Source organism: Chaetomium strumarium (assembly GCF_033439665.1).
Source record: "Chaetomium strumarium strain CBS 333.67 chromosome Unknown B0T15scaffold_5, whole genome shotgun sequence".
Taxonomy (NCBI): Eukaryota; Fungi; Ascomycota; class Sordariomycetes; order Sordariales; family Chaetomiaceae; genus Chaetomium; species Chaetomium strumarium.
The window spans coordinates 1,459,088-1,485,860 of NW_026944433.1; the positions used below are offsets into that span (position 1 = coordinate 1,459,088).

Genomic DNA, 26,773 nt, shown 5'->3' on the forward strand with positions numbered 1-26,773 from the left:
GATGCCGTCTGGTAGAGTCTTGGGTAGAACTAACCACGTACACAGCGACTCGGAATAAAATTTAAACAGGCTCTGTGTGCGCTTCCCTTGCTGGAATTCATAGTGATTGTTGCATGACCTGTGTCTTTCCTCGATATGATTTGATTAGCTGTCTCCTGACGAGGCCGCATTGTTTCTCATCGTGGATATGCAGTCCGGACCGGAGGCCGAGAACCGGAGCCGATGCAGGGCTCGGCTTCCCCAGGCTACCCACGGAGCGGCCCGGCTTGGCACTTGCTGCAGCTCGGGTGTGACGAGAGTTTGCTTCGATCTGCTTCAGGTTTCTTTCTGTTTCTAGTCTCTGATGCACACAAGGACTGAAGCCGTGCTGTGAAACCAATGCTTAACCTCGAGTCTAGTATGACAAATATGAAAACCGGAAACACTTCTCTGGGCCTTCGTTGCTGCGAGTCATGCATGCGAGTTGGTAACCGGGCTTCGGCATCTCATCGCATCGTTACCTATCATCAATCTAGGTACCTAGTGTGTAAGGATGAGCGCGGGGACAATTGTGAGCCGCAGAACCAAGGCACTGAGCCACACCGTTGCCAAACCCAACGAAGGATTCATCTTTACACAGTATGAGCTACGGCAATGTAGTATGTAGCATGAAGTTTCTTGATGAATACCCCAATCTGATATCACAGCATTCTTTCCACAGTCACCTGGTCAAAAACAAACTTTTGTCGATGCCGATCTCAAGCGGGGCCAACGGCTAGACGGCACATGAACGCTTCATCTGCCTCTACCTACTTACACTTTTTTCTTAACTTGGGGACCGCACACAAAGTATTAAAACTCTGCGAAGTCAGCTCTAGCTCCTACCAGAACCTGGCACATGGTACAAAACAAACTGTGCCACCTTCGGACAAACCCCACATCATGGTCGTCCAACTGCTGTGGGAGTTCAAGATACTACGGCGCTTTTGATATCTCGAGTTGCTCTCTCATCAGTTCGCTGTTCCTGGGGAGTATACTGGCTGGCACTTTCCCCTTTGTAATTTCCCTTGTTGCGGTTACACTATTGTGCATTTTCGGGAGATCAGTTCCCGTTTTATACCCCCTCTATTCATTTTCCCTTCTTTCTTCTTTCCGCCTCCACTGGGTAACTAGTACCTAAAAATGGCAGGAAACCCGCCTCCACGACCAGGTCTGGTAGAGACACCGGGCTACCCATTCACCTCCGACCCACTGCCATGCACGTCCGGCTATGAAACCCCGATGGACGACGGCTTCCCCCTGCCGTCGTCCCCGATGTTGGCACCCGCGCCCCTGCCGTCCCTGCCGCCACCACGACCACCACCGCTGGCGGGTCTACTCCTTGCCACCACTGTTGATGGTAGCAGCGGCAACGGCGACGGGAACCCCGGGCCTTCCCTGTTGCGCCGGGCCAGGACGGAGCAAGGGGAGGAGACGGTCCATCATGTGCACTCTCTGCCGCAGCATGCACTTACTAACCATACTCGCACTCATGAGAGAGGACATGGGGGTGCTGCGCGTACGCAGGGCAGGGGGGATCTCGAGCTGGACTTGCCGCCGTCCGGGGGGGAGGAGGCGCTGATGCGGGCCGGGACGGATAAGACCAAGGTTGGGCTCAGGGATCGGATTGCTTGCTTCCAGTGGACTTGGTTCACCATGACCATGGTGAGTTGCAGGCGGAAAATGGTGGATGGATGTGGTGAATGGGGGTAGATGTTATAACGGGTGGCTGACATACCTACCTTTTGGGTGTGGTGGTGGTGGTGAGCAGGCTACGGGGGGAATTGCAAATGTGCTGCATTCGAGTATGTCTCCCTGCTCCTAACTTGTCCCCCCTTGCTTCAAAGTTGTTTTGTGGCGGCCTCAGATGTTGACTACTAGGTACCGTAACTTCCTCGCAGTACCGTACAAGTCGCAATGGCTGACCGGCGTCGGGCTCGCCTTCTTCTTCCTCAACCTTTGTCTATTCGTGATGAACTGCATCTGCATCACGCTCCGGTTCCGCTGGCGCCCGGGCAGTCTGGTAGAGTCGTTTACAGACCAGCGCGAGAGCTTGTTCGTCTCGGCCATTGTGAGTACTATTACCTATTGTATTTTCCCGTCGTGCCAGGATCAGACCATTCAGACTGACACCACCCCCGAGATTGTGTCGTAAGTTTCCCCTTGTTTGTACACGACATCCCTAGTACCGTACCTACCTTGGAGAGAGAGCCCAATGAGTTCTCATTTTGGCGCCGCCCCTCGTTCCAGGTTAGCCACCATCCTCATCACGATAACCCAATACGGCACGCCGCACGTCGGCCCCTGGCTGCTGAGCGTGGTCGAGGCGCTCTTCTGGCTGTATGTCGGCGTGAGCATCCTCATCAGCGCCAGTTTATACCTGACTCTGTGGTCAACCCAGTAAGCCAGCCTTATCTCGCCCTCAGCTCTCCCTCTGCTCCCTTGCTACCTAGGTACAATACAAGTACAAGTACCTACGGTAGGGTAGGGTAGGTACCTTAGATAAAGCTAACAACCCCCGGCCGCCTGCAATTCCCAGAGTCTTCCCAATCCACACCATGACCCCCGTCTGGGTCTTCCCCGCCTACCCTCTCCTCCTCACGGCCCCCTTCGGCGGCAACCTGATCGCAGCGGCCCACAACACGGGCCGGCTGGGGCGGATCAACGCCGTGCCCGTCACGCTGGCCGCCGTCACCGTGCAGGGCACGGGCTACCTGATCAGCTTCATGGTGTGCGCCGCCTTTCTCTACCGGCTCATGACCCAGAAGCTGCCGCGCGACCACCAGCGCCCCGGCGTCTTCATCAGCGTCGGCCCGAGCGGTTTCACCTGCGCCGGCCTCGTGCAGCTGGGCAGCCTGTCCGCCGCCGTGTTCGCCGATGCCGATGCCGACTACGACTACTTCATGGGCTCCGAGCAGCAGCATGCCGTGCATATCCTCCGCCTGCTGGCCTACATGACCGGCCTGTGGCTGTGGGGGCTGAGTGTCTGGTTCTTTCTGGTGTCGGTCGGGTCGCTGTGGAAATACCTCCGTCCGGAGGGGAAGGGCAAGCTGAGGTTCCAGATGACGTGGTTCTCGTTTGTGTTTCCCAATACCGCGCTGGTGAGTACAAATATCATCGATCATACCTTTTATTTTTCTTCTTTTTTCTTTTTCTCTTTCTTTTCGTTTTTTTTTCTCCTTTCTTTTTCTTTATAGCTGAGAACATAAGAAAAGGTGGCTGATACTGGTTAACGGGGTGGATGGACAGGTGACGGCGACCGAGGTACTAGGCACCGCATTCGATAGCCCGGGGCTCAAGATCTTCGGCTGCGTCCTGACCGTGTTTCTGGTGTTGGTGTGGCTGTTGGTGTTTACCAAGATGCTACGGTGTCTGTGGTCGAGAGAGCTGTGAGTGCTTCCGCTCCCTTTCCAACCTGGATATGGAAGGCGCTGACGTTAGAAATCAATAAGCCTCTGGCCCAAGGAAGAAGACTAGAGAAGAGCAAGACAGATCCAATCGCATTCTCGGGCAGATATGACATCTTCAGCCGGCTCTACTGAACCTTGAAGCGTGGCGTTTCTTCGGTGTTAAGCATAGCAAACGGATACATACAAGATATACCCTCTCTGATTTACACACACAAACACTAAAAGCCTCAGCGTCCATATTCCTATCCAGATAGCCATATAAAAAGCTAGGAACCCAGAAAGTATTTTAACTTGGTGACCATCTTTTTTATCGTTGCCGGAACATCTAATACAACGATGCCAGAAAAAGGCGTGTCCCATTCTTCTCCCAGACCGACCATAAGACGACGGAATATGATGAATGAGTCCTCCTAGCCCAGCCCAACTTTCCCTTTGCCCTTTTATTTCCCTCCGTCTTGTCTTGTCTCCCATTACGACCCAGCCAGATAAGATAGATGATGACGCGCAAAACTCGCGATATAGCAAGTAGCAGAAATGCCCTCCGAGATAACCCGAGCAAGATTAGTTTGTTAGATGACCCTCCACCACAACCCATCCCCCCCCCCCCCCCCCCCCCTCCCCTCCCTTTCCGACCCCGAAACCCGGTCCAGCCCGCACAACAAAAGCTCACCGCATCGGGGTAACCACCCGCCGGGCACCCAGGCCTGAAATGAACGCCGCAAGATTCCCCGTTCTCCCTGCTTGACCACCGCCCTACTTGTTGGTCAACCAGGCAAACTTCTTCTTGCTCGGCTCTGCTGCCCCGCCAGCGCCAGGCTCGACCTGCACACTGCGCTGGTAGATGTCCTAAAACGCATTATAACGTCAGCACCGGGGGAAATACTACTACTTTGCGAGTAAAAAGCAAAAACAAGGTAAAACTGACCTCCTCGTCCGTCGGCATCCGACAGTCGAGAATCAGCTGCCGGCTCTGCTCGTGGCGGTGCAGGTTCTGGTACGGCTGGCCCTGGCTCTTCATGATGGGCAGCAGCACCTCCCCCAGGACCTCGAACTTCTTCCAGTTGATGCGGTCGTTGTTGGGCCCGACAAACGTGCGGCTCCCCTCCTCGGCCGAGACCAGGTCCCGCCTGTGCAGCGGCATGAAGGGGATGCGCGGCAGCGGCGAGTTCTCCCACGCCAGCCGGTACGCGAAGTGGCTCTTCTGCGTGCCCATCAGCAGCACCAGCCCCGCGAAGCGCTTCTGCACGTCGGGCGCCACCAGCCCGCGCGTCTGCGCCAGCCGGTGGATCGCGGTGCCGTTGATGCCCGCCAGCACCGCCGCCAGGCCGTTGTAGTTGTTCAGCTGGCGCAGCTTTTGCGCGATCTGCATGAACTTCTCGAGGCAGGGCGCGCGGTGCTTGGCCTTGTCGCGGATCAGGATCATGTTGGCAACCCACGCGGCCACGTGGTTGAAGTGCGAGACCATGCGGTTGACGTTCTTCAGCCCGCGGCACTCCTTCTTCTGGTCGTGCGACAGGCTGACGTGCCGCACGATGTCGCGGATGCGGATCGAGCTGAACATGACCCAGTCGATCCGCGTCATCTCCTCCACCATGTCCTCGATGTCGATCTCCATGAACATGTGGTACCTGAACTTGTTGAGCGGGAGGGACGGCGAGGGTACGAGCGTGGCCGCCTCGCGCTCGTAGTCTTCGACCGTGTGGAACTGGAACCGCACCGGCGCCCGGCCGCTCCCGCTCTGCGACGCCTCCAAGCCAGACAGGTCCGAACTCTGCGATGCGCGTCGCTGGCTGGGGCCGCCACTCGACCCTTCCAGCTGCAACGAGTTCATCGACTCCGCCACGTCGCTCCGCCTCCGACCCGTGACGTCCTTCTCCTCGGCCCCCTCAACCGGATCTGAATTTGCCCAGCCCGTGTCGTCGTCCTCGATGATCCTCCGCTCTAGATGTACCCGCATCTGGTGCGTCGCAGCGAAGAACATGGGCTCCGCCGACAGCTGCTTCACCATCTCCTCCAGGCTCTTCTTTGTCGCCGGCCGGGCAAAATCCCCGGGGTACAGCGACAGCCACTTCGCCACGACTTCAATGATCCGGAACTGCGCCTCCATCCTCAAAAGATAATGGGCTGTCCGGTCGTGCCGGTCGTCCCTCAGCCGGTCCAGCCGTGCGCGGATTGCCGCCAGGAGCTGAGAAGGGGCGGCAAACTTCCGGTAGAGGCAGAGGAAGATGTCGGCAAAGTTGTGGTCAGCCTTCGACATCTTCTCGGCGATCAGCCTGTCGACAAGCTCGTCAAAGCTCACGCCCAGCTCCTTGGCCGGCCGGTTCCCATTTCCATAGCTGTCGTCGCTGCGCTGCAGGATCGGTATATCCTCCGAGTACTGGTACGATTCTCCGTCGGATTCTTCGACATCCAGGAACGACTCGCTTCCGCTGTCGAGCCGAATGCCGGGTGTGCGCAGCATGCTCGACACTGTCTGTTTCCCGTCTTCCGGGACGGCGGTGCTGGCACTGCTTAGGTTGCTACTCGGAGCGGAGGTTGGGTAATCCGACCGCGACCGGGATGGCTGTCCTTTATATTGGCCGTCGTGGGGTGGATTGGAGAAGCCACGCAGAAGCGAGAAGTCGGAACTGGCCCTGCTGTGCTTACTGTGCTGACTGATGGGGCGCCCGTTATGCACATCGACAGGGGCATCGAGATTCGTGGACGCGGCCCGCCTCCGGTAGACGGATCCATCCGACTTGTCTGTTTGTCTGCCATCAGTTCCACTTCACAACGCGGGACCTGCATAACCGCTCCGTGCTCGATCACAAGCCAGCTCGTTGACCGCTCAGGGGCCGCAGCAGCACAAGTGGGGCAGGGGAGAATATCCGTTCGGCACGTTGTAGATCTCACCTCTCCGGCTGGCCAGAGCAGCCCTTAGCATGGCCTGCAGGCACTCCCGAGCGCTTCCAGGGGCATTGCACGCCGTCTTGAAGTGGCCGTGGCATGTGGGAAAGCTTGATGCGAGCCCCGCCAAATCCGGGCGCCGCTGGTCGTCGGGCGTGTCGCATTTCGTAGCGACCAGAACTGTGGGCATCGAGGAGTTCGCCAGGGCGGCTGCGCCAGGATTAGCAAGCTGGTGGCCACTGCAAGTGCTGTACCGTCTCTAGGCCCTGACTCACTCATGATCGGGGCCACTTCGCGCATGCTTCCTTGGTTCGCAACATCGTACAGGATCAGGGCGCCGTCGATGCGCGGCAACATGTGTCCTCCGATCTGTTTGGGCCAGTGCACGGGCTGGTTCGGGTCCAATTCGATGATGCTCTCGAGATCGAGCTCGACCAGGGTGACGAGATAGGTGGTGCCGTCGACATCGTAGCGCGATGTGGTGACGTGTACGCTCGACGGTCTCGGTGCGCGCCGCAGTTGCTGTATGAAGGTGGACTTGCCCACGCCTTCGGCACCAATGACGGCGATGTTGATGGTTTCCATGACCTGTCTGGGCTCGAACTGCGCCCGATGGTCAGCGTATTGTAATCTATTTCCCTCCTGCGCCGAATTGCGCCCCGCCGGGCCCGGGAGAAGCAGAAAGGTGCGAGCTGCTTACCCAGGGAGTCGGATTGGTATCGCTCAGAGAGTCTTTTCGAGGCGGGATCCAGGGCTGTTGCCGTTCCTCATTGCGGTGACCAGCACTCGTCGTCGGGTTAGCGCTTGGCGCGCCCGAATCGCCAATCGCGTGGGCGTTAGGTTCCGGGTCGGTTTCGAGGGCGCTGTAGCGGAGGAAAAACGGGTCGTCGACGATGGAGGCAATGAACGAGTCTCGGCCGCCTGGAATAGGTAGGTCGTCGTCAAGCAGAAATGTGGCCTCGGAACCAGAGGCGGAAGGATTGGGTCCGGACGGCGCAGCGAAGCTTGGGGCGCTTGTAGTCGGAGCTGCAGTAGTAGAAGCAGTACCAGCAGCAGCAGCAGCTTGCGGCGGGGTAGTGGTTGGTACCACGGGCTGCTGCTGCTGCTGCGGCAGCTCTCCTCCGAAACTGTCTGCCACGGCCTTGCGAGTCTGTGCCCACATGATCGCTACGTGACTTTTATTAAGAGCACATGGCAACGACAAGAGGTGGCATGAACATCACAATCGCAGCGCGCTCCAGGGCCGGATTGAAAAGATGGAATTCTGCGAGAATGAAAAAAGTGGTAAGAGCCACAACTCCGTGCAATTGGACTTGGACTCCTGTCAGGGTCCTCTTTGTGGGATTCCTACCGTGGTCGGGGATCCCGAGAGCAAGGACTGCTAAGTTCTACTGTAACTTGACTATCCCCATTCCCCAGCGTGGTGCCCAAGCAAAACCTAAGCAAGGGGCCCCTTCCGGCCGCGTCTGTCTTGGACGGGTTTGCACCGCAAACACCGTCTGTCGACTGAGTCCCCTCGGGTCCGAGATTCTCGGTCTGCAGTGTCCCGCACCTAGCCGGTAGCTCCTACTCGCGGTCTCCTTCGTCGATGGATGAAGATGTGCGGCCCCGATTGCATGTTTGCAAACTTGAAGTTTGGGCCTCACGCAGTACCGAAACAGCTTAGTTTGGCTTCCTGCTAGGTTGCTCGGCTCGGCAGCTGTGGTGTTCCAAGCATGCCCACAAAATGACTGTGGACCCGGCGGTTTCCGGCCCCTGCAGAAACCACGTTGGTGTCCGATGCCAAGAGATTCGAGAAACTGTCAAATTGGCCGGAACTGTGACCTCAGGTTTTTCGGTCACTAGGTACCTAGGTAGATTAGTTTGTGGGTTTTATTACTGGGCATTCGTATGCACTCTGAAGACAGCTGATTATGACTTGTATCTCGGTACACAACGGTCAGCCACTGCATCCAACTAGGTAGTCAATCTACCGTGTAAGTTTGCGTGGCCATCATGTCTCGCATGGGTTCCTCCTGCTCGGAAGAATCAACCGAAAAGCTCCCGGGTTTCGAAACACAGAGGATATCAAGTACCTGGTACTTCGTACCGTTGATCAACCTGTTTGCTGTTTCAACTCCACAACGGACTTGTCTCGACGCCTGCCCCCTTTCCTCTCAATACATCACATGCGTCATGGAAGGTGGAAACTCCAAGTTAGCCATGCTTGGCAACTTGTCTGCACTCGATGTGCATTACCTATTAGCATCGAGGCCAACCAAGGATTGCACAAGGCGGTATGTATCATTGCTGTACAATACCGTTGAGCGTGCCATCCAATGCAACGCACCCTGTCATGGCTTCTGTTGCTTCGGCATATCAATAATAGTGCCAAAGCTGAGAAGTTTCCGCAACGATGTCTTCCTTAATGCCTTCTCCTCATCCTTTTTTGGGGAAAGGAGCAATAAGGTAAGGATCGGTAGAAGGTGGTTTACATTTGGCATGGAGTTGTTTGTTCCGTGCGAGGAGTGCTGACTGCTAGGAAAGGCAGTTTGCAAAAGGGAAACTGAAACACTACGATCGATCAGATCTGGATGGAGAAACCACCTACCGCTCAGACCTTTGGGTCAAGCGCAGCCGTCATGGGCACGTCCGTACCGACGTGTCTCGGGCGTTCTGCCCTCTAATATCCTTCATCCCCCTTCACCTTGGAGGTCCTCCAATTGAAGCCTTCTTCCTCGGTCCCACTCTGTTCCTTCACCCGAAACTCTACCGCAGTACGGGGTACCTTGGTTGTCTCCTGATGGCGCTTGCCCATGCTGGCTGCAGCAAACACTGAGGACGAAAGTATTCGGCAGGTCCTGATCCCCGAGGCCAAGGTCTCCTCATCAGATGGGGAAGGTCATGGGTCCCTCCGATCTAGGAAGTCAATAAGCAGGACTACCCTAAAGACGGAGGTTCATGTGGAACGGGAACAGCAGGTGGACGAGGATGAGCCGGGTGAGCTCGTGATGGTGATGGTGTTGACGCTTGCCTCTTCGAGCTTTGCTCCAGCGAAACAGACCTTGGGGTCAGCCTGCTTGGAAACTCGGAACGGAACTGAACCGTTGCTCGTCGCAGTGGCGGACATGATCTCGATGACGAGGTCAGGATATTGCCGGCGAGGGCCGGTCACACCAGGCAACGCGGCAACAGGCTGGGGGAGGCACTGAGCAGCACAACTCCGACTCGGCGGGAGCCGGCCGAGCTGTGCTCCTGAGCATCGGTCCCGAGTTCAAGGGCCGACCTAGGATCAGCTGGCCAAGTTGATAATGCCGCTGCGGCTACGAACCAACAGTTGTTGCTGGGTCAGGAGTCCGGTGCCCCGGCTGCCCCGAGTCGTGCGTTTATGATAAAAGAAGCAAGAAGCTAAGCTGATGCTGTTGGTAGAGTTGAAACATCTGAACCCACCCCGTTGAGCAAACAGACTCGGACCGATTTGAGACTTTCGGCTGAAGCCGGATCAATATCTGAGCACATCCATGTCTTCCATACCGGTAACGTCTACACTCAGGAGCCTAGAGCTGCATACACACGGGGATATTGCCATGCCGCGGTCAAACAGCAGAGCACGCTCGTGACCCAGACGTAACCAACCACCCGTTGCCCAAACCGCGCACCGGAACCCTGTAGGGCCATGGTTCGCCCTGCCATTCTCAACTTGCTTTCCAAGATGGTTTCTGCCAAGCACACGACATAATTGGAGAGAAAGAAGCGAGACTCTGGCACTGCATGGAACCTTCGCGTCAAGACCCAGTTCGATATTGCGTGGAAGAGGGCAGACAGCATGAACATCCACAGCGCCCGGAGCGCACGGAAGGTTATGTCACTCTCCAACAGCCGACGCACAAGTTGACGTTGGTGTTGGTGTTGGTGTTGGTGGTGCAGTGTTGGCCGCGCTGCGTCCTCTTCTCGTGCGGGCTAGGATGATGTTGTTGCCGCACAGCCGGTCGTCAGCCTGGACACCTCGAATGAGGCAGAGTTGAAGAGGAGCAATGGGTACTGGTCTCCTTACCTTGACACGGAAGACCATACTTAGGTAAGCGTCAAAGACGGCCACATGAAGCCGGTGCCAGAACACACCCCAAAATCGTCGGAGGGAGTACGCTTCGGTGATGCTGCCGAAGAGCGGAGGCCACTCAGGAGGCCGGTCCCATTGCAGGACCGACACGAACACGGCCGCCAGAAGATCGTGCGCGCTGGTGAGCAGCAGGCATGTGTCCCAGATCCACTGGGAAGACACCAACGCTCTCAGGTACAGATCTCGCTCCGTCAGAGGGGGCAAGAGGCCCTGCTTGTCTGGGCCAAAGTCACGACGACTCAGGTGGAGTCCATGTAGTGCGTTGGTGGTGAAGACGGTCATGAGGTGACGGGCTGCCAACAGGGCCGTGGCATGTCCACATCGAAGATGAGCAAACCTGACTCGGACTGCGTTGTCGGTGTTCGGGCTGTCAGTGTCCGACAGGCGCAGCCGGCGAGGATTAGCCCAGACGCGGAAGACGGCACGCAGTCGCTGGGCGAAGGGAGCAGGACCCGGCAGCCTGACCACTTTCTTTTCCAAGAAAAGGACCGATGTTGTGTGGAGCGTGATGATGAGCCCCGACGGGACCAGGAGATGGTTGAAAGGAACGAGCGAGACGTTTCTCAACCCCAGGGCAACGACGACCCCGAGGAGGTGGAGAATTGAGAGGATGAGCCGGGCCGCGTCAAACTGGCGTTGGATGGCCAGGTAGAAGAGAATAACGGTGGAGGAGAACACGAGTAACGGGCAGGAAGCATAAACTCCCAAGAACAGCCAGGATGGCGCGTGCAGGCCGGAGACTTCGGGCATCTTGACTCGCAGCATTGTTTGCTGACTTTTGAATCCCGAGTCACCAGGGATGATCCGTTTTCTCTTGAATCGGGATCTTATAGGTTCCTCGGTCCTCGGACAGCAACTTCATTACCCCCATCGTTCCTTCCAGATCTTGACACAGCATGACGGGAGCTCAACCCAGTACGGCGTCCTCAATAGGAAGGCGTCAATAAGTTCGGTCCCGAGCGACAAGATCTACGTCGACATCAGTCGATTCTTTCACTATCCAGATTTGGATCTTTTGCTGCTACAGCCACGGATATCCCCGAACTGACCGAGTTAACCCGGTTGGGTCATGTGTCCATGGTCCCAACTGAGCTCGGCTCGTGACTCAGAATTTGCGAAAGCGTGTTCCCATCTCCATTCTGCTTAGGTTGATCTTGTTCGATCTGCTAATGCAGGATAGGTAGGATTGTGGTGTGCTATTAATCTAGAATACCTTATTCTTGAAACCAGACTTCGATGAAGTTGAGAATAATCAGAGATCTATTGAAATCTTCTTGCAGCTTACCTAGTTTAACGTGGATCTTAGATTCGGATTCATCTACGGAGCCGTATTGTACTTGCAGATGCCGTCCCCGTCTGCGTGGCATCCGGCCGAGTAACTCGAATTGCAGGCCCGGCTCGTAGGATGGGAAGGCTCGAAGTTGGCTGCCTATGCGGGCGCACCTATGCAGACAGCTAGGAGGCTGTCCCATGTGGCCTGCGTATACATCATGCAGTAATACAATATGGTACGGACGTAGTCGGTGTGAGTCATCGTCTTTCCATAGAAGAATCCTTCAGGTACGATCGTTGATTGAAAAGTTCGAAGCCTTGGTGAATGTTATACACCTTTTCCGTCATTGACAGCAACAGGCAATGACACACCCCTCACTGTGACCACATTATTAACACGAAATGAGAGATCGAAAATGAGCAGCAGTGACGAAGAAGTTGATTAAGTTGTTTCTCAAGCTGACAACAGCGTGAACAAGTTCACAATGCAGCAGTTGTACGTTCTCTTGAGTATCCACACCCGAAGAAAGTCTTCCGGAAATGCAGTCTCGAGTCTTCAGTAGCGACTACCTACCTAGGTACGTTCCTAGTCAAGTCTGGTGATCGGATCCGGAGCGGTTGGCGCCGATGACTTGCAGCTTTACAACGAACACCGCCGATGCGAATACCCGAATGGAGGCAGGCGAGCTCGCGGAGATTCCCGATATGAAGTCCAGCATTCTGGGTTCATGAGGCATTAACCACGCAAGAGGGAGTTCTCGGGCAGAGATTGTCAGGATGACGTGAGCGAGCAAAAGTCGGGCAGTCGCGAATTGCCCGAGACACTACTGTGTAGGTACTAGTAGTCCTTGAGCAAGACGTCCAGGAGCGACCCTTCCAAGTATAAAAGGGGTGTGCTATCCGCTCACGAAGGTGACTGACCCAAAGCCATCATCCCAACAAAAGCTGTCTTCTTCGTTTGCCAATCACACTTCTCGCACAATTCCACCTGCCACCCAACATGCCCATCATTACAATTGCTGAGATCATTGAGGTCATGACCGTCGGCGGTATCTTCGCAGGCACTATCACGGAATGGTGCAAAGATCACCCTGGACCCGGCTGTGTCAACAAGCACCACCTCCTCAACAACCTTAGCGACGTCGGCCCTTGCAATGTCCCCATGTACAACTTTGACATCTGCAACACCCAGCTCCACGATCAGGCCAACAACGGAAACAAAGTCTGGACTTCGGTTCCCTTCCCTGGTGGTGAGTGATTCCTTTATGTATGTTACCGCCTGTAGATTTGTTGACGGAGTATCATTCAGTGGCTAGGTTTGAAAATGTTCCACCCGCGTGCATGAACCTTGCCGTGGCCTTGACCGGCGCCTGCACGGCGGATGGTCCTCGCCCGACCCCTTGCGGCTCGGCCTGCATGGAGTACACCGGCCTCTCGGACGACCAGATGCGCCAGCTCTCTAGCTACCTCAACTGAGGTGGCCATTTCGACGGAAAGCACATTGGTGAGTATCCTCCAGAAATGTTCCAATTCCGAAAGTGTCGAAATGCTGACCGTAGACCGTCGCTTTTCAAGGAAAGTGTCTGATGTCCATGAGAATGGGGCTTTCCAGAGTGAATGTACAATATTTGTATGGCTATCATCGGGCCTGGTCTTTTGGAGGCTCAAACGACCAACTCTGCTCTTCTTTCTCACTTTATGTATTATGATCGATTGTGGAACAATCTCCGCTTCCCATCACTTGAGATGTGTACCTACCTACATATATCATAGCGTATGACAAACCATCTCACTCACTCAAGGCTCATCATCTTACTTTGTGGCGTCACTGAATAGGCAGACACTTACAGCGAGTGCATTAGAAATCACAGATATCCCTCCCAAATACTCAATCTGCCAGCAGCCAACTAGTAATGAATCTAAATGCCATCACATCGTACCTTACTGATTGCAGACAGAGAATGCTACCTACCTAGACATCAAGGAGACGATTGTTCTGTCTGAAGTAGACGACTGGCTGTTGGGTTGTCGAAGAAGTACTAGTACTCTTTGAGCTTTCAACAACCTCACCTCATCCAGCTCTGACCAGCTCAGATCTTAATCTCTTGACACTTCATCATATCACTTCAGGGGTGAAGTTTCATACAGGTCCGCCCTACACACCTTACATATTCCGCTCTGGACAACCGGCGGGTACCAAAGGATTTCGGAGAGACCCGCGACCCCCGCAATCCTTAAAAAGTGGACTCATCGACCCCGGACAAATCACGTCAAGTCACATCCTCCCCCCGACCATCCAGCTTTTTCCTAACGCCCATGCCGGATTTGGGATGCCGCCGAAGAACATACGAGCTTGGCAGGGGAGCCACATGCATCGACTCACCGAGGGAGAGGAAGGAATGAAGAAAAGGACAACAACTCCCTCACTCACCTACTATGTAACGGTTCCATTATTTGGGTGACGATTTCCAGGTCTAACTACCGCTTCTTGCCCTGTTGCTGTTCGCATGATTCCTTGAGAAAGCAGGCAAACAGGGAGAAAGGTGGTCACGACGACCCAACAAACCTGGCGCTATCACCACCTTCTTTGCATTATTAGCTAGCGCCGAGTCAAATGACCAGCCCATTTTAGCCTCGCATCTTGGACCCCTGGAAGCGCGAGGACCAGCCAGTGGAGGAGGATTGATCCCTCTTCCCCAGTCTCCACAATCAGATGGGGAAGCTGATCAACTCATGCGACTTTTCTCCTCACCCTGCGCCAGCAACTGCATCGCTCCTGTTGGCTGCTAGTGTAGTTATCCCGCTATTCCCATCCTCATCATTGATGCTTCACTGGGAGTGGATTGACTGCCGCACAAAAGCCCACACACCAAGCAATGTTAATAGCCGAGCCCGGCTTGTGGACTCACGCGAACCCTGGCCAACCCCCAACATTGCTCGTGTGCTCTGCAACCCTAACGTAGCGTCGATGCTTCGGCTACAGGGATGTTAATAGGATTTGCCGGTGACAAAGCGGGTCGTCTCTGTGCTTCTCCTAGCCATATATACAATCACGATGTGCCCTCCGTGCGTAACGTGGGCTCGAACTCTCCGACCTCACACAGCTCGCTTGTTCTTGTCCCGCCTGGAGCCCTGATAGGCTTCTGTAGACCGCACATCCCTTCCCTGTCTTAGACATCAGCATCCTTCTCCTCTAGTTCAAGCCAAATCAAGACAGCGCCTGAGACAGTGCGACTCGAAACCCGGCGGACAATCCCCGAAGGTCACGATTAAAAGTATAGGGCCGAGGCGCGGTGGAAACTCGCTTTGCTGTCGAGGCTGTTCTTGGGTTGTTCTTCGGGAGAGTCTCGAAACATCGGTTCACAGCCCGCAAGCTATCCGCTCTTTGTGGGCCAATGTTTGTCGAACCGGCCTGGACAATGCAGTACAGGACGAACTACGGCAAAGAGCAGAGGCCTGCTGGCCCTTGGCCAGGTGGAAGACCGTACAAGGGCCCGGCCAGACTGCCTGAAGGGCACTTCGATCCCGACGAGTTGACCCGCCGTCTGTATGTTGTATTGGCGGAGCAAAGACTACAGGCGGAGCGGAAACAAAGGGCTCGCGGAGAGCGATCTGACCGCAGAGATGGCACTCGGCACCAAGAAAAACAGCAGAAACCTGCTGAGCCAGCCGCCGACCTCATCACGAAACTGAGACGGACCGAGTCGGCAGAGAACAAGCCAACGCACACGGCGCTTGCCGCCCCTCCTCCGGATGTCGCGACGAATCAAGCCAGCCAGTATCACCACGTCCCCAGTCAAGCCGCATCACAGTTCGTGCGAACAACCACGGTGGACAACATTCGCAACAACGACCTCGTCCACAAGCTCTCAAAACGAGCGCTCAAATTCCATTTGGATGGGCCAAGGACAGTCCGCCCAGCAGCGGTACCAGAAGAAGGCGGCGGCCACGGCGGGGAAACCGCCATTGCACCAGCCAAGCTGTCCCGGACGCTACAGCAAACCCAGACGCAGCGCGACAAGGTCCTGGACCGCAACCAGTTCCAGCGCACCCGGATCCTCGAGGAAGCCGCGCAGCTCGACCACCACGAGCAGCAGCCGCCGCGCAAGCACACATTGGAAGACGAGTTCCTGCGGCTCCTGCGTCCCGCCAGCCGCCACGACAAAAGACGGAACAGCACGGGTAACGCCGCCGACATGCATTCCGCCAACGACAACCGCAACCACCACGTGCGCCGCTCGCTCATCGCCATGGAACCCCTGCTGGACGTGCTCGCCGAAGAGAAGTACAATCTCAGCACGACCAACAGCACGACAGCACCACTCCCGGCGGAAGAGCCACCGCTGTGCCGGTTCCCGCCGGCCGACCGCACACGCGTCGACTGGACACAGAGCGACGAGCCGCGCGCCCACAACGGCCGACCGAAGCTGCTCCTCTCGCTCCCCTTGCTGCGCAAGGCCGATTCGCTGTGGACGCTGCGCGGCATTGGGCGGAGGGGGAGTAAAGACTCTTCGGTTCAGTCTCCCACTGGCGGTAGTGCTGCTGGGGTGCCGGAGGGAAAGGGTGATGAGCTGTCGCCTACCAAGGCTGGGAAGACGGGTTTCTTTGCTAAGTTCAAGCGTTAATTCTGGGATGTGTATGGCCGAGACTGGCTGCCTGGCTGGCGGGGTGGGAAGGGGTGGTCTCACCTGAGAATTTGTGACGTCTTGTATGCCCGAGTAGTAATGATAATGACACGACGTGACGAGCAACAGCCGCTGCTGGCTGCTGGTGTGCCAAGTCCCTCCCGGCGTGATCATATAGGCATCCGCGCACAGGACCCCCTTATTAATGCGTATTCCCTGAACTTCCCCCGGCCGTTGCCGCCCTTGGTGGCATCCAAACCCCTTATCTGGCTCATTCCAAAGAACAAAGCCATACAAACCTCGACAGAACACTCACCATATGCCGCGTTACCCCACAGCCACTGGCCGTGGGAGACAGATCCCTAGTCACCCGCGCTCCTCCTTCAACAACCGCTCGATAACCTTCGTCTCCTCTGCCGTCACCTCCTCTCTCACCCTCCTCACCAGCTCCCGCCCTTTCTCCCCTCTCTTAGACAGGAGAAAGCGAACGAGGTCGCAGAACTCGCGCACCCCGTCCCCGGTGTCACTGGGGTCGGTCCTGGCCCTGCGCAGCGCTTCCGCGCCCTTGCGCAGGCCGATGTCTTTCGTCCACGGCTGTGTCCTGTTGCGCGACGTATTGGCGGCGACGCCGGGGATCGAGGAGAAACTAGTAGCGAAGGAGTTGTTATTGTTGTCGGAGGGCGGGAGCGTAATTTCGTGAATGCGGGTAAGCGCGGAGGGGAGGGAGGGGTATTTAGCAAAGAGGCGCTGGAAGGTTTCGCGATGTTCGAGGAGGATGCTGTAGGGGTCTTCCCCTTCGGCGGGAGAGTTGGTTTTGTTGTTATTGAGAGCATTGGGGGAGGGAGCGTTAGGTTTGGGGGGATCGGGCGGGTGGTTTTCCTTGTGTTGCTTGTTGCAGGCGACGGAGCAGCTGGGAGCGGTGGTCAATACCAAGGGCTTGGTATGAAGTGCGTAAGATGGACGACGTACTATGGCATTACGCACCGGGGACACTTATACCTGCCCGGTTGAGTGCCGCATACACCGCAAACCCTAGACTCTGCTTTGCTTGGTTGGAGCGACTGCTCGGCATCTGCACCAACGCCTTCGGCGGCAGAATCCATTGCTGGCGGCGCAGTCGGCTCGGGTGAAACGGTACCGAACAAGGATGACTGCACAGCAGGAGCCGTCGCGTCGCTCTCGGTGGTTGACATGTCGCCGTTTGGACTCTTCTAGTCCAATTGGCGCTCGATGCTTGTCTCCTGTCGAGTGTCCCTCCGCATGGATGGTGATTTGGAGGATTTTGGAGCCTTGCGCCGACCGATGCGAGGAGCGTTGGGTAACACAAAACTCGACGCGAATCAGATCTGGTATTGGCCAGTTCAGTCCCGATTCCGAACTGACAAACTGCTCAGTACCAATGGGTTTCATGCAAATTCACGGGCCAGAAATGGAAGTCTCGTTGCTGTACCTGTAGGTGATCGATCAGCTCATGCAACGCGGGTGACCGACGCGCATGCGCGTGCTAACGGTTCTTGGTGATGGCAGTCCGAGAAAATTTGGGCCCTGTGGACCGTCTATGACGCAGCCGGCGGGTCCCAGGGTCCGATCGGGATTGATTGGTTTGTCAGCGGAACGAAATGCGTTGCGGCAATGTTCGGCTCTCTCCGCAGCATCGGCATTTTATTAGCTTCTAACTAATCCTTCAACTTCTCACTCAGCACTCAGATCTGGACCTGGCATACACGATGCCGCCAAACAAGCTATTACGAGGCTTCTCGCCTCGAATTCCCAAATTTCCTCGACCATTCAACCAACCCGCAACATGTTTCCGGGTACCACAGACAGTGGTTAGACAAACACACAACGGTGCGGGCCGTCTCCCATCCAGCGCATCCGGGCTCCGGCCTCGCCTACAACAAGCTCAGCGGCCATGGACTCTCCTCCCCAGGACCTCGCGCCGCACGATCTTCATCCAGACCGAAAACACCCCGAACCCGGACGCGCTCAAGTTCCTACCCAACCATCGCATCCTCCCGGAGGGCATAACCTCGCCCTTCATCGAGTACCTCTCCCCGCGCTCGACCATATCCCCTCCGTACCCTTCGCCCCTCGCCGCGCAGCTCATGAACATCGACGGCGTCACCGCCGTCTTCTACGGCGCCGATTTCATCACCGTCACCAAGGCCGCCGACGCCAACTGGGCGCACATCCGGCCCGAGGTGTTCTCGCTCATCACCGAGGCGATCACGTCGGGCCAGACCATCGTCAACGTGGTGGAGCGCAAGGAGGGCGAGGCAGAACGGGATAGCTTGAGCTACGACGAGAACGATAGCGAGGTGGTGGGGATGATCAAGGAGTTGCTGGAGACGCGGGTGCGGCCGGCGATTCAGGAGGACGGCGGGGATATTGAGTTCAGGGGGTTTGAGGAAGGGTACGTCAAGCTGAAGTTGAGGGGCGCCTGCCGGACGTGTGACTCCAGCACGGTGACGTTGAAGAATGGCATCGAGGGCATGCTGATGCACTATGTAAGTCTTGTTGTACCCTCGGTCCACGAGCACTGCAATGCATGCTAATACGATACAGATCGAAGAGGTGAAGGGCGTCCATCAAGTCCTGGATCAGGAGGAAGAGATTGCGATGAGAGAGTTCGCCAAGTTTGAGGAGAAGCTGAAGGCACAGAAGGGTGAAGTCCCCCCTTCCACTGTAGGGAAGGACTCGCTGGATTCTGTTCCTGGGTAAATCCGGCCCTGAGGCAGCCTTAGAGAACATCCCCCGGCATTTGGCGACGATAGAGGTCATATATACAGTAAGAGAATCCATCGTACACCCTTGCTGTTGGGTACCTCACTTATGCACCAAGATAACATGTGTCTTGTGCTATTCTGATGGCTATATGCTTAATGTGGAAGGGTTACACTCTAATTCACCATGGATCCTCTCGTCGCAGTTTGCCAGGGTTCCCTGCCCGCCGTGACCTGGACGGAGGAGCACGGTGCTTGACTCTTGAAGGCCTGCCCCGTCATATCGAGAGCGCGGAGTCGGAGACTTGCCAGAAGCAATTCAAAAACAACGGCGGAGAGAGGCCTAATTCTCCACTTGCAGTAGTTCCCATTACTCGAGCGCCTCCCTCTGGCCAAAATAAGCCGATCCCTGTATTACCCACCAGGCGTAGGGATGCGGCTGCCAATACCAGTATCTTCTTTCTTACATCTTCGGTTTCTTTCTTCTTCTTTCCTTCTTTCCCTCCAATTCCCCATTCTTAGCCTCACTTCTCGTTCTTCTATCTCTTCCCATTTCCCTTTTCGCTTTCAGTTTTGCTTGACTTCTATCTTTATCGCTTAAACAAGATTTGGTCTACGACTTCTTTTGACCGGGGGGAGAGCATGTATCTTGTCATCTGCTGAAAGCAAGATAGGCCTACATTCAGGGCTCTACAATCTGATGCCGTATCGATATGCTACGAGAAGCCTCATGAAAGGAAGTCTCACTGGTTAGCAATGCTTCGGAAAATCAAGGTAAATAAACGGATATGAGTGCGTGGGAAACTGCTGATTCAGAGAACTTCGTGGTCGTAGAATGTCAAGGGAGGGGACAAAGGCTCAACTTCCACCGTAAATCGCCCTGCCGAGACCGTGTACATGGTACACTGAGTGTATGATGGAGTGTAAGGTGGTAAAGAAAGGTCCATGGAGATCTAGACGTGGGGACCGATCGAGAATCCGGGGTACGGACGCTAAGAATCGGCCGAGTGATCACCCTCGCGCATTGAGAAAGTGGACACGTCGAGACTAACAGTTGTGGAGCTGGATGCAGAACATCCGCGGGCATCACTTCGGCGAAAGAGCGGACCTGGGTTGCTGTCAGTGTTCAACCCGAAAGCAGGTTCTCTTCTAGCTCCGGTGATCTTTCGAGATGGTATTGTAGGATAGGCCGCCTTTGGGGCCATACTTGAACTTTCCTAGAAGTGTCCGATCCCGCGTGTGCGTCCACTTGAATTTAGGCTGATGGACAGTTCTTCTCCTTCTACCATGTCCCAAGCTCCGTTCTATGACACAGTGGATTGCGACTTGCCGTACTTCGTATATCCTCTGTCGTTGCCCGCCGCTCGCGAGGTGCAGGTTCTCGCCTCCAACCGGCCAGTTCAAGGCCAGAAGATGAGCTCTGTCGGCCGGTATCCAGAAGGACTTGGCGGTCGTGCTCTTGAGATCCATAAACTCTGACCCGACCTTCACACACCGGGCGACCCCAAAGTCACTGGTGTCCAGTTCGAGGTACACCAGGGGAAAGGAAGCAAATCGGCAACGAGACAAGTGCCATCTGCACGAGGGAGAGCGCGTGATGCATCTTGCAGCTCTTCCTCCACAAGTCTCCACCTGTGGCCCGCCCCCTACCCCCAACCTTCTCCCACAGTACGCGTCAAGTGCGCGTGTAGGATGGTCCGTCTGAGGCCATATCTGCCGTATTGGTATCTCACTGATGGTGTATCGCGAAGAGAAATCAACCGCCGGAAACCTAGGATTACCTGCCATGAGGTACCATAGACGGCACAAATCTGCCTCATCTTTGGGTTGCGAGCATGATGGTGTGGTTCCACCGCAGATGCTGCATTCGCTTTTTCCTACCTATCACCGCCATCGTTGTTTTCGCGGAGGCGGGGGTTGAACTCAGGTGCTGTCTAAGCCTTGAGAAATGACGATGAAATCTTGGAAGGCTGCGAGCGTTGTCGAGGGAGTCTGAGCTCAAAGCCACTCTATCGAGCTGCATCGTCCAACCGTTTTTGGCTCCCTGCAGCCTAGGGAAGCGTGCATTTGTGTCGTAGAACGGCGGCGGGCACATAGCTCCAAAGTTCATGCAGCACGAGGAATCAAACATTCCGTTCCATGATAGTACAAGGTAGGTAATCGTGTTGTATCGAATGCATAAGATTCTCAGGGTGAGTGCCACCTAAATCAGGATCACGAAGCATATTGGCAGTTACAGGCCAGTACATACTACGGATTACCATGGTGGTGCGAAAGGCAAAATGACGGGACGGGCCCTTTCTTCCCGCATCCGACAATGGGCAGGGAGCTGCCTGTTGACTTCATGGTCTTGCAGCGGCTTTGACACAGTGCGAATGCCTCCAAATGCTGCCAAGCCGGCGTCGCATTGCCGACGTCCTTGACGTCTAGTACTTCGTATTGTACAATACAGCGGTATGCATCGACAGTCAGCATAGGGCACCCGTGGTTGATGCAGGCACGTATATCGACTCAAGGCCCTGACGGTTTCCTGTGAAGATGCCTTTTGCTACCATGGGTGGCATGAGCTGCGCCACTAGAAATGGTGGTCTGATTTCCAGGTGCTTGACGCAACTTTCACGAACTGCAAGTCAATGTTTGATCCGTCTTCTTTACCCTTCAAACAACGGCGCAGCTGATCTCTCCTCAAGGGAAGGTACTATACATGTACTAACGCGTCGTGTACTGGAAAGCCATCACTGAACTATATCTTCCGGTCGACTCAGCAGCCGCCGAAGGGGCCACACCAGCTACCTAGGTAGGTATGGAAGACGGAGACGGCGTTGATGTAGGACAAGTGCAGATACCCCGCCGTGCTGTGGATTAACCCCAAACGTCCTTGACTTGGCCGGTGAATGCACGAGGCTGCAAGCTTCACACCCAAGAAAGATATAGGTGGTTACTACCAAGTACTAGTAGTATGAGTGCAGTTGATGCGGTTCAGTCAAGACTCCTCGCGCGTCCTTTTTGCTGAACACACTTCAAGTTGCAGATGAGCTGCCATCGGGCTGCGTGATCTTCCATTGATTTTCCACCAGCCCCACACCGTTCTGCCTTTCCGCTTTCCCCCTGCATCCCATTCCTAGCACTCAGGTGCCGGGGGTTCGCATGCGGGTCGAATTTTAGGTTTCCATTCTTTGTTTCTAGTGGCCCAGCAGAGCTTCCTCCGAGTGATCTTCCGGAAATGTCCTCGCCGCGACTTCACGAGAAGACGGCAATCCGCCGCAATGGAGACAGCTCCGCATTCTACGCAGGAGCTGGTATGTTTGGCATAGCTGAGATCTCTCTTGACATGCACAGACATTCTCGAAAATCTGGGGTGTTCTGGACCAGCACAGTATTCAACCCCGTTTGACACGATTCGGTCTGGATCGGGTTAGGTTGCCTGACCGACCGGGGTTCCAGCCACTAATGTTAAGGTAACGGACGTGCCACCCCCAGCTTTCCCCGCTCACACCTTCGACATCCAAGTCCGCAGAACACTTGGACCACAATTGACCAGCAACCTCGTGCGCCTCGATCAATCTTCGTCATTTCCCTTCTTCTCCTCACCTTCTGCTCGACAAGCCCATTGTCAGCTTTCTTCCGGTCTCTCCATCAGCGTCAGAGACGCATAGTTACCATAGTTATCGTACATACTACCAGAACAACTCGAGAAGTCAACGACGTATTACCGTCCTGGTCGGCGACGCGCGATCGGTTTACCCTCGTACAACCTGCTAGCCACAACTTGTTTGTCGCTACCCGCGTCCGTCGAGCGTCGCGCGCCGTCAATGGGAGCCAGCGATTAGCGCTGTCACTTTCTCACACCAGCACCGCGCACCCCGTAAGCCGGCCACACAGTCCTCGCGTCGATCGTGTGCTCGCCGTCTCGAGGCCTCGTTCAAGAAGCTCGGTAAGGGCACCCGGCCGGTCGGACAGGGTCACGGACCGAACTGCCCCTACCTAACCGACGCTACCCAGCTATGCACCTGGGTCTCCATAACCTCCTTCGAAGTCACTCTGCGGATCCATCTGCCCGCGTGACAACTCGTCCACCATCAATTTCGGGTCTCTGCTATCTCCTTCAGGCCATCTCCTGCTACGACCATTTCGACTATATTTCTAGAAAGAAATTCGGTTAGAAGAACCCCTGCGCCAGGGTCAAACAGAAGCAAGTTCGCTCGTGCGTAGCTTTCTAAGTTTCTGCCGAGGTAGTGGTACAGCCCACTTCGACCTCTCCTTCGGTAACAGGACCACTTCCGCCACCTGCTATAATTTCCATCACGGTCTGACACAGCTTCTCCAGTCGATTGCGCGCATACGTCAAAACCCTGCGTTCAACCAACTCCTTCCGTTTCCTCGATCGACTTTTCGTCTACATCGCCATCTCCTTGAACTTTCCCCATTTCCCCTGAAGGGGTTTCTATCTTGCTTGTCACTAGCAGCATTGCTCTCTTGCTTCTTGAATCATGAGTTCAAGTGGGATCAAACCCGGCCCTCAGTCCAAGCCAGGGCAAGGGAGCTTTCCGGCTGGTCCGCCAAATAGCCAAGCGATACTGCTAGAGAAGCTAAATAGGAGGTCAACGCCCGACTCCGAAGCGCTGGCGAGCTCGGATGATGAGCCAGAAAACAATCGCCATGAAAACCGACCGCCTCCTGCTCAACCTCCAAAACCGGTGCGCCGGGCATCTTGGTTGAACGACACGTCTCAGCCTCCTATGGCACGCCAGAACCAGAGGAAAGGATCCTTTGCGAGCAGCTCCATGTCACCAACGACGTCCCATCCGACTACACCTTCCGGCGATGGAGGAGTCGCATCTTGGGGCTCACACCCAGCCACGACTGGTGTGCTCGGCCGGGGCCATCCAACAAGCGGCTCATTTCCCTGGGGAACTGGCATTTGGAACACTGAGAAGAAAGAACCACCGTCGCGTCTCACCGAGGTTCTCCCTTCACCAACTTCGACAGTCCCACCGGGGGGCTCCAACAATTCATTCTTCGGAAGTGATGGTGGGCTGGGCGGGTTGGCACAGACTTCACCGGCTACAAGGGAGACGCCTAATTCACAGATCCCTTTCGCAATTCCCCTACATCCGACACCCAAGACTTACCGTTCGCAATCCTACTCGGTGGGGCAACTCGAGCCCGAGACGATTGCCGCGTCGATGACTTCATCCACGTTGATGGGTACTCGACGAGCGATCCCGCATCATGGCCTTCAGCACCGACCGTCCCGGCCTAGCATGCTGAGCGAGATGTCGAATGATGGCTCCATGTTGGGGAAGGTGAATGAAGATGATGATGACGACAGCAGTGGCTCCGTGCCGGGCAGCCAGCACCAAGACCCCGCCAAGACTATCGAGCTGCTGCAGCGAGAGAACATGTTACTGCGGCAACAGCATTACCAAAATTCGCGATTACGGCCGCGGGCTTCCACAGCCAGCGCTTTTGGCTTGAGTAGTAGCTACCTGCAGGAGCCCGTGCCAGAAGAATCTGATTACGCGGTCGACGAGCACGATGAGTTGAATGATGGGTCTGACGCGGCAACCCGAAGGGGCCTTCTTCCGCGGCGAATGAGTGAGTATGGGGTCGGCGGCCCGTATAGGGCACCATATTCGGTTGAGAACAGGAAGTTGGAGAACGTCAAGAAAGCGTATTGGCACACCTCGCTCGGGTTTGGCGGGCTGGGAGAGCTCTCCCAAAGCCGGCGCCACTCGTTCGCAGACGTGCCAACTCGCCAGGCTTCAATCAGCTCCATCGGGGAGGCTGTCCAGGCACTTGAACCAACGGCACAGGACTTTGCTCATGCACAGGAATTCTCTGCCGCATACCCTGAGAGTTCCAGCTATCCCATTACCAACCCCCGTAAGCAGTGTCTTCCGAGTATAACTTCTCCCCTCCCTCATCTAACGACGTCTCCAGTTCCAAACTACTTCGCTGGCGCTGCCGGCTCTCAGCAAGCTCCAGGCCAGGCTGCTTATGGCAACCATTTTTCGTCCCCCTACGCCGGGATGCCTGGTCCTGGTTCCTATACCACCCGACCTTCTTCACCACATCGCAGCATGTATGGCATGTCGCAGCCGCGGCACAACCAGTCGTTGCACATCGTCCTCTTTAAATGCTCGAGGGCAGATGTCTTCTACATCCAGGAGGGTACCGGCCTCACCGTAAGACCTGGCGACCTTGTCATAGTGGAAGCCGATCGGGGCACCGACCTGGGCACCGTTGCACACGAGAACGTGGATTGGCAGACGGCGAAGGAATTCAAAGAGTTCTACGCCGAGGAGCATTACAAGTGGCTGATGATGTATTCGCAAAATGCGGCCGCGTCCCAGGAGGGTGCGGGAGCTGGGCTCATGGCAGCGTCCAACGGTCTTCAGGGTAGCGCCGTCGGCGGCATGGGCCCTCCGAGCCAACATCACCATATCCAAGAACCGGGTGCGGGCGAGCTGAAGCCAAAGCTGATCAAGCGCCTGGCACAGCAACATGAGGTCATTGCCCTGCGGGACAAGGAGGGCAATGAGGCTAAGGCCAAGCGGATTTGCCAGCAAAAGGTCAAGGAGCACGGCCTGAGCATGGAGATCCTTGATGCCGAGTTCCAGATGTGAGTTGTCCCTTCTCTGATTCTAGCCGCCAGATTAATTCTAAACTGACCTCTTCTTAATTTAGGGACTGGAAGAAGCTGACTTTTTACTATTTTGCGGATACCTATATCAACTTCAACTCGCTCGTCACCGATCTCTTCAAAATATACAAGACGCGCATCTGGATGTCGGCGATCAACCCGGCATCCTTCGCTAGCCCTCCCCTGGGACTGCAAGCTCCGAGCGGCGTCGGTCCTGGAGCAGTGGGGGTGAACCGATCTGCCACCTCAACGCGCCGCCAAGAGAGCCAACAGGAGCCGCAGGCTGCTGCCTATTCCGGCTCTAATCAGGGAGGACGCGGCATGCAGCCGTCGTTCGCGACATCATTCAGCGCTGATCGGGCGTTGGCCCCGGCACTAAACTACCCGGCGGCCAATTATCCTTACAACGGCTATAGCTCCTTCGGGAACGCCGGCCGACCCGGAGCTATTCCGTACACGCCTGGTATGATGCAGGGACCGGATGCATTTTCTGGCACCTTGTCCCAGGGAGCAGACTATACTCGTCTTGCTCGCTTCCCAAGCCCACAATCTGCCAGTGGCCCCCAGCATGATCAGACTATTTCGTCTCTCGGGGCTCAAGGAGATCTGCTTGGATCATTCCAGGGCCTGTCACTGAACTCCCGTTGAGGTGAAGGCAGATCTCGGAGACTGGTCCCAACCCCCTTCCTACACATACACGTCAACCCATTTAAAAGACGCACACAAGCTTCACTCATTGGGGCAGGCTATACAGAAAAGAAGACGAAGGCACAAGGGTCTTACGAAACGGTTGGTACTTGTATTACGAGACTATGGGACTTGCCCACCACCACGAACACAGCTGGCGCAGAGGCTGCCATCGTCGGACTAAAGGTGCAGGCAGGTCATTTCTCGAAAATACGGACAGAAAGATTTCAGCATCGAAACCTCTGCTTCTCTTCGGAAAGTTTGTCGGGATATGACGGTTCTCTCAGGATCAAGATGCCAAGATGGTGCTTGTTCTATTCTACCTTTTGTTTTCCTTCGAGTTTTAATGCTTTAAAGACATGGCTGGGTCGAGACAGCGCATTCTTTACTTTTCCCTTCTTCAGGCT

At 55.7% G+C, this 26,773-nt stretch overlaps 8 protein-coding genes across 8 annotated transcripts; 5 read left to right on the forward strand and 3 right to left on the reverse strand.

Moving 5' to 3' along the window:
- Positions 1-1,599: 1,599 nt before the first annotated feature.
- B0T15DRAFT_485986 (voltage-dependent anion channel) lies at positions 1,600-3,411 on the forward strand (the record flags this gene model as incomplete). The annotated part of the gene is made up of 6 exons (XM_062866330.1): positions 1,600-1,683; positions 1,790-1,823; positions 1,920-2,073; positions 2,269-2,418; positions 2,558-3,119; positions 3,268-3,411. 6 exons carry the CDS (start codon positions 1,600-1,602, stop codon positions 3,409-3,411), a joined length of 1,128 nt encoding a protein of 375 aa, XP_062720114.1.
- Positions 3,412-4,060: 649 nt separating this feature from the next.
- B0T15DRAFT_503614 (ras guanine nucleotide exchange factor domain-containing protein) lies at positions 4,061-7,681 on the reverse strand. The gene is made up of 5 exons (XM_062867475.1): positions 7,015-7,681; positions 6,590-6,917; positions 6,321-6,524; positions 4,354-6,170; positions 4,061-4,274 (listed from the first exon to the last, which is right to left on the reverse strand). Exons 1-5 carry the CDS (start codon positions 7,474-7,476, stop codon positions 4,182-4,184), a joined length of 2,904 nt encoding a protein of 967 aa, XP_062720115.1. The 5' UTR covers positions 7,477-7,681; the 3' UTR covers positions 4,061-4,181.
- A 1,904-nt stretch (positions 7,682-9,585) lies between these two features.
- Positions 9,586-10,695, reverse strand: B0T15DRAFT_485988 (membrane bound O-acyl transferase family-domain-containing protein; the record flags this gene model as incomplete). Its single annotated transcript, XM_062866331.1, has 3 exons — positions 9,586-9,661; positions 9,994-10,163; positions 10,348-10,695. The coding sequence occupies 3 exons, from the start codon at positions 10,693-10,695 to the stop codon at positions 9,586-9,588; spliced, it is 594 nt and encodes a 197-aa protein (XP_062720116.1).
- Positions 10,696-12,549: 1,854 nt separating this feature from the next.
- B0T15DRAFT_503616 (uncharacterized protein) lies at positions 12,550-13,487 on the forward strand. The gene is made up of 3 exons (XM_062867476.1): positions 12,550-12,935; positions 12,995-13,189; positions 13,261-13,487. Exons 1-2 carry the CDS (start codon positions 12,686-12,688, stop codon positions 13,159-13,161), a joined length of 417 nt encoding a protein of 138 aa, XP_062720117.1. The 5' UTR covers positions 12,550-12,685; the 3' UTR covers positions 13,162-13,189; positions 13,261-13,487.
- Positions 13,488-15,104: 1,617 nt separating this feature from the next.
- Positions 15,105-16,310, forward strand: B0T15DRAFT_512501 (uncharacterized protein; the record flags this gene model as incomplete). Its single annotated transcript, XM_062867986.1, has 1 exon — positions 15,105-16,310. The coding sequence occupies one exon, from the start codon at positions 15,105-15,107 to the stop codon at positions 16,308-16,310; it is 1,206 nt and encodes a 401-aa protein (XP_062720118.1).
- Positions 16,311-16,676: 366 nt separating this feature from the next.
- On the reverse strand, positions 16,677-17,503 carry B0T15DRAFT_494807 (uncharacterized protein; the record flags this gene model as incomplete). Its single annotated transcript, XM_062867048.1, has 2 exons — positions 16,677-17,220; positions 17,295-17,503. 2 exons carry the CDS (start codon positions 17,501-17,503, stop codon positions 16,677-16,679), a joined length of 753 nt encoding a protein of 250 aa, XP_062720119.1.
- Positions 17,504-17,837: 334 nt separating this feature from the next.
- Positions 17,838-19,208, forward strand: B0T15DRAFT_536217 (scaffold protein Nfu/NifU N terminal-domain-containing protein). The gene is made up of 2 exons (XM_062869540.1): positions 17,838-18,817; positions 18,876-19,208. Exons 1-2 carry the CDS (start codon positions 18,038-18,040, stop codon positions 19,029-19,031), a joined length of 936 nt encoding a protein of 311 aa, XP_062720120.1. The 5' UTR covers positions 17,838-18,037; the 3' UTR covers positions 19,032-19,208.
- Positions 19,209-23,391: 4,183 nt separating this feature from the next.
- B0T15DRAFT_237546 (uncharacterized protein) lies at positions 23,392-26,547 on the forward strand. The gene is made up of 3 exons (XM_062863028.1): positions 23,392-24,919; positions 24,977-25,658; positions 25,724-26,547. Exons 1-3 carry the CDS (start codon positions 23,524-23,526, stop codon positions 26,325-26,327), a joined length of 2,682 nt encoding a protein of 893 aa, XP_062720121.1. The 5' UTR covers positions 23,392-23,523; the 3' UTR covers positions 26,328-26,547.
- The last annotated feature ends 226 nt before the right edge of the window (positions 26,548-26,773 follow it).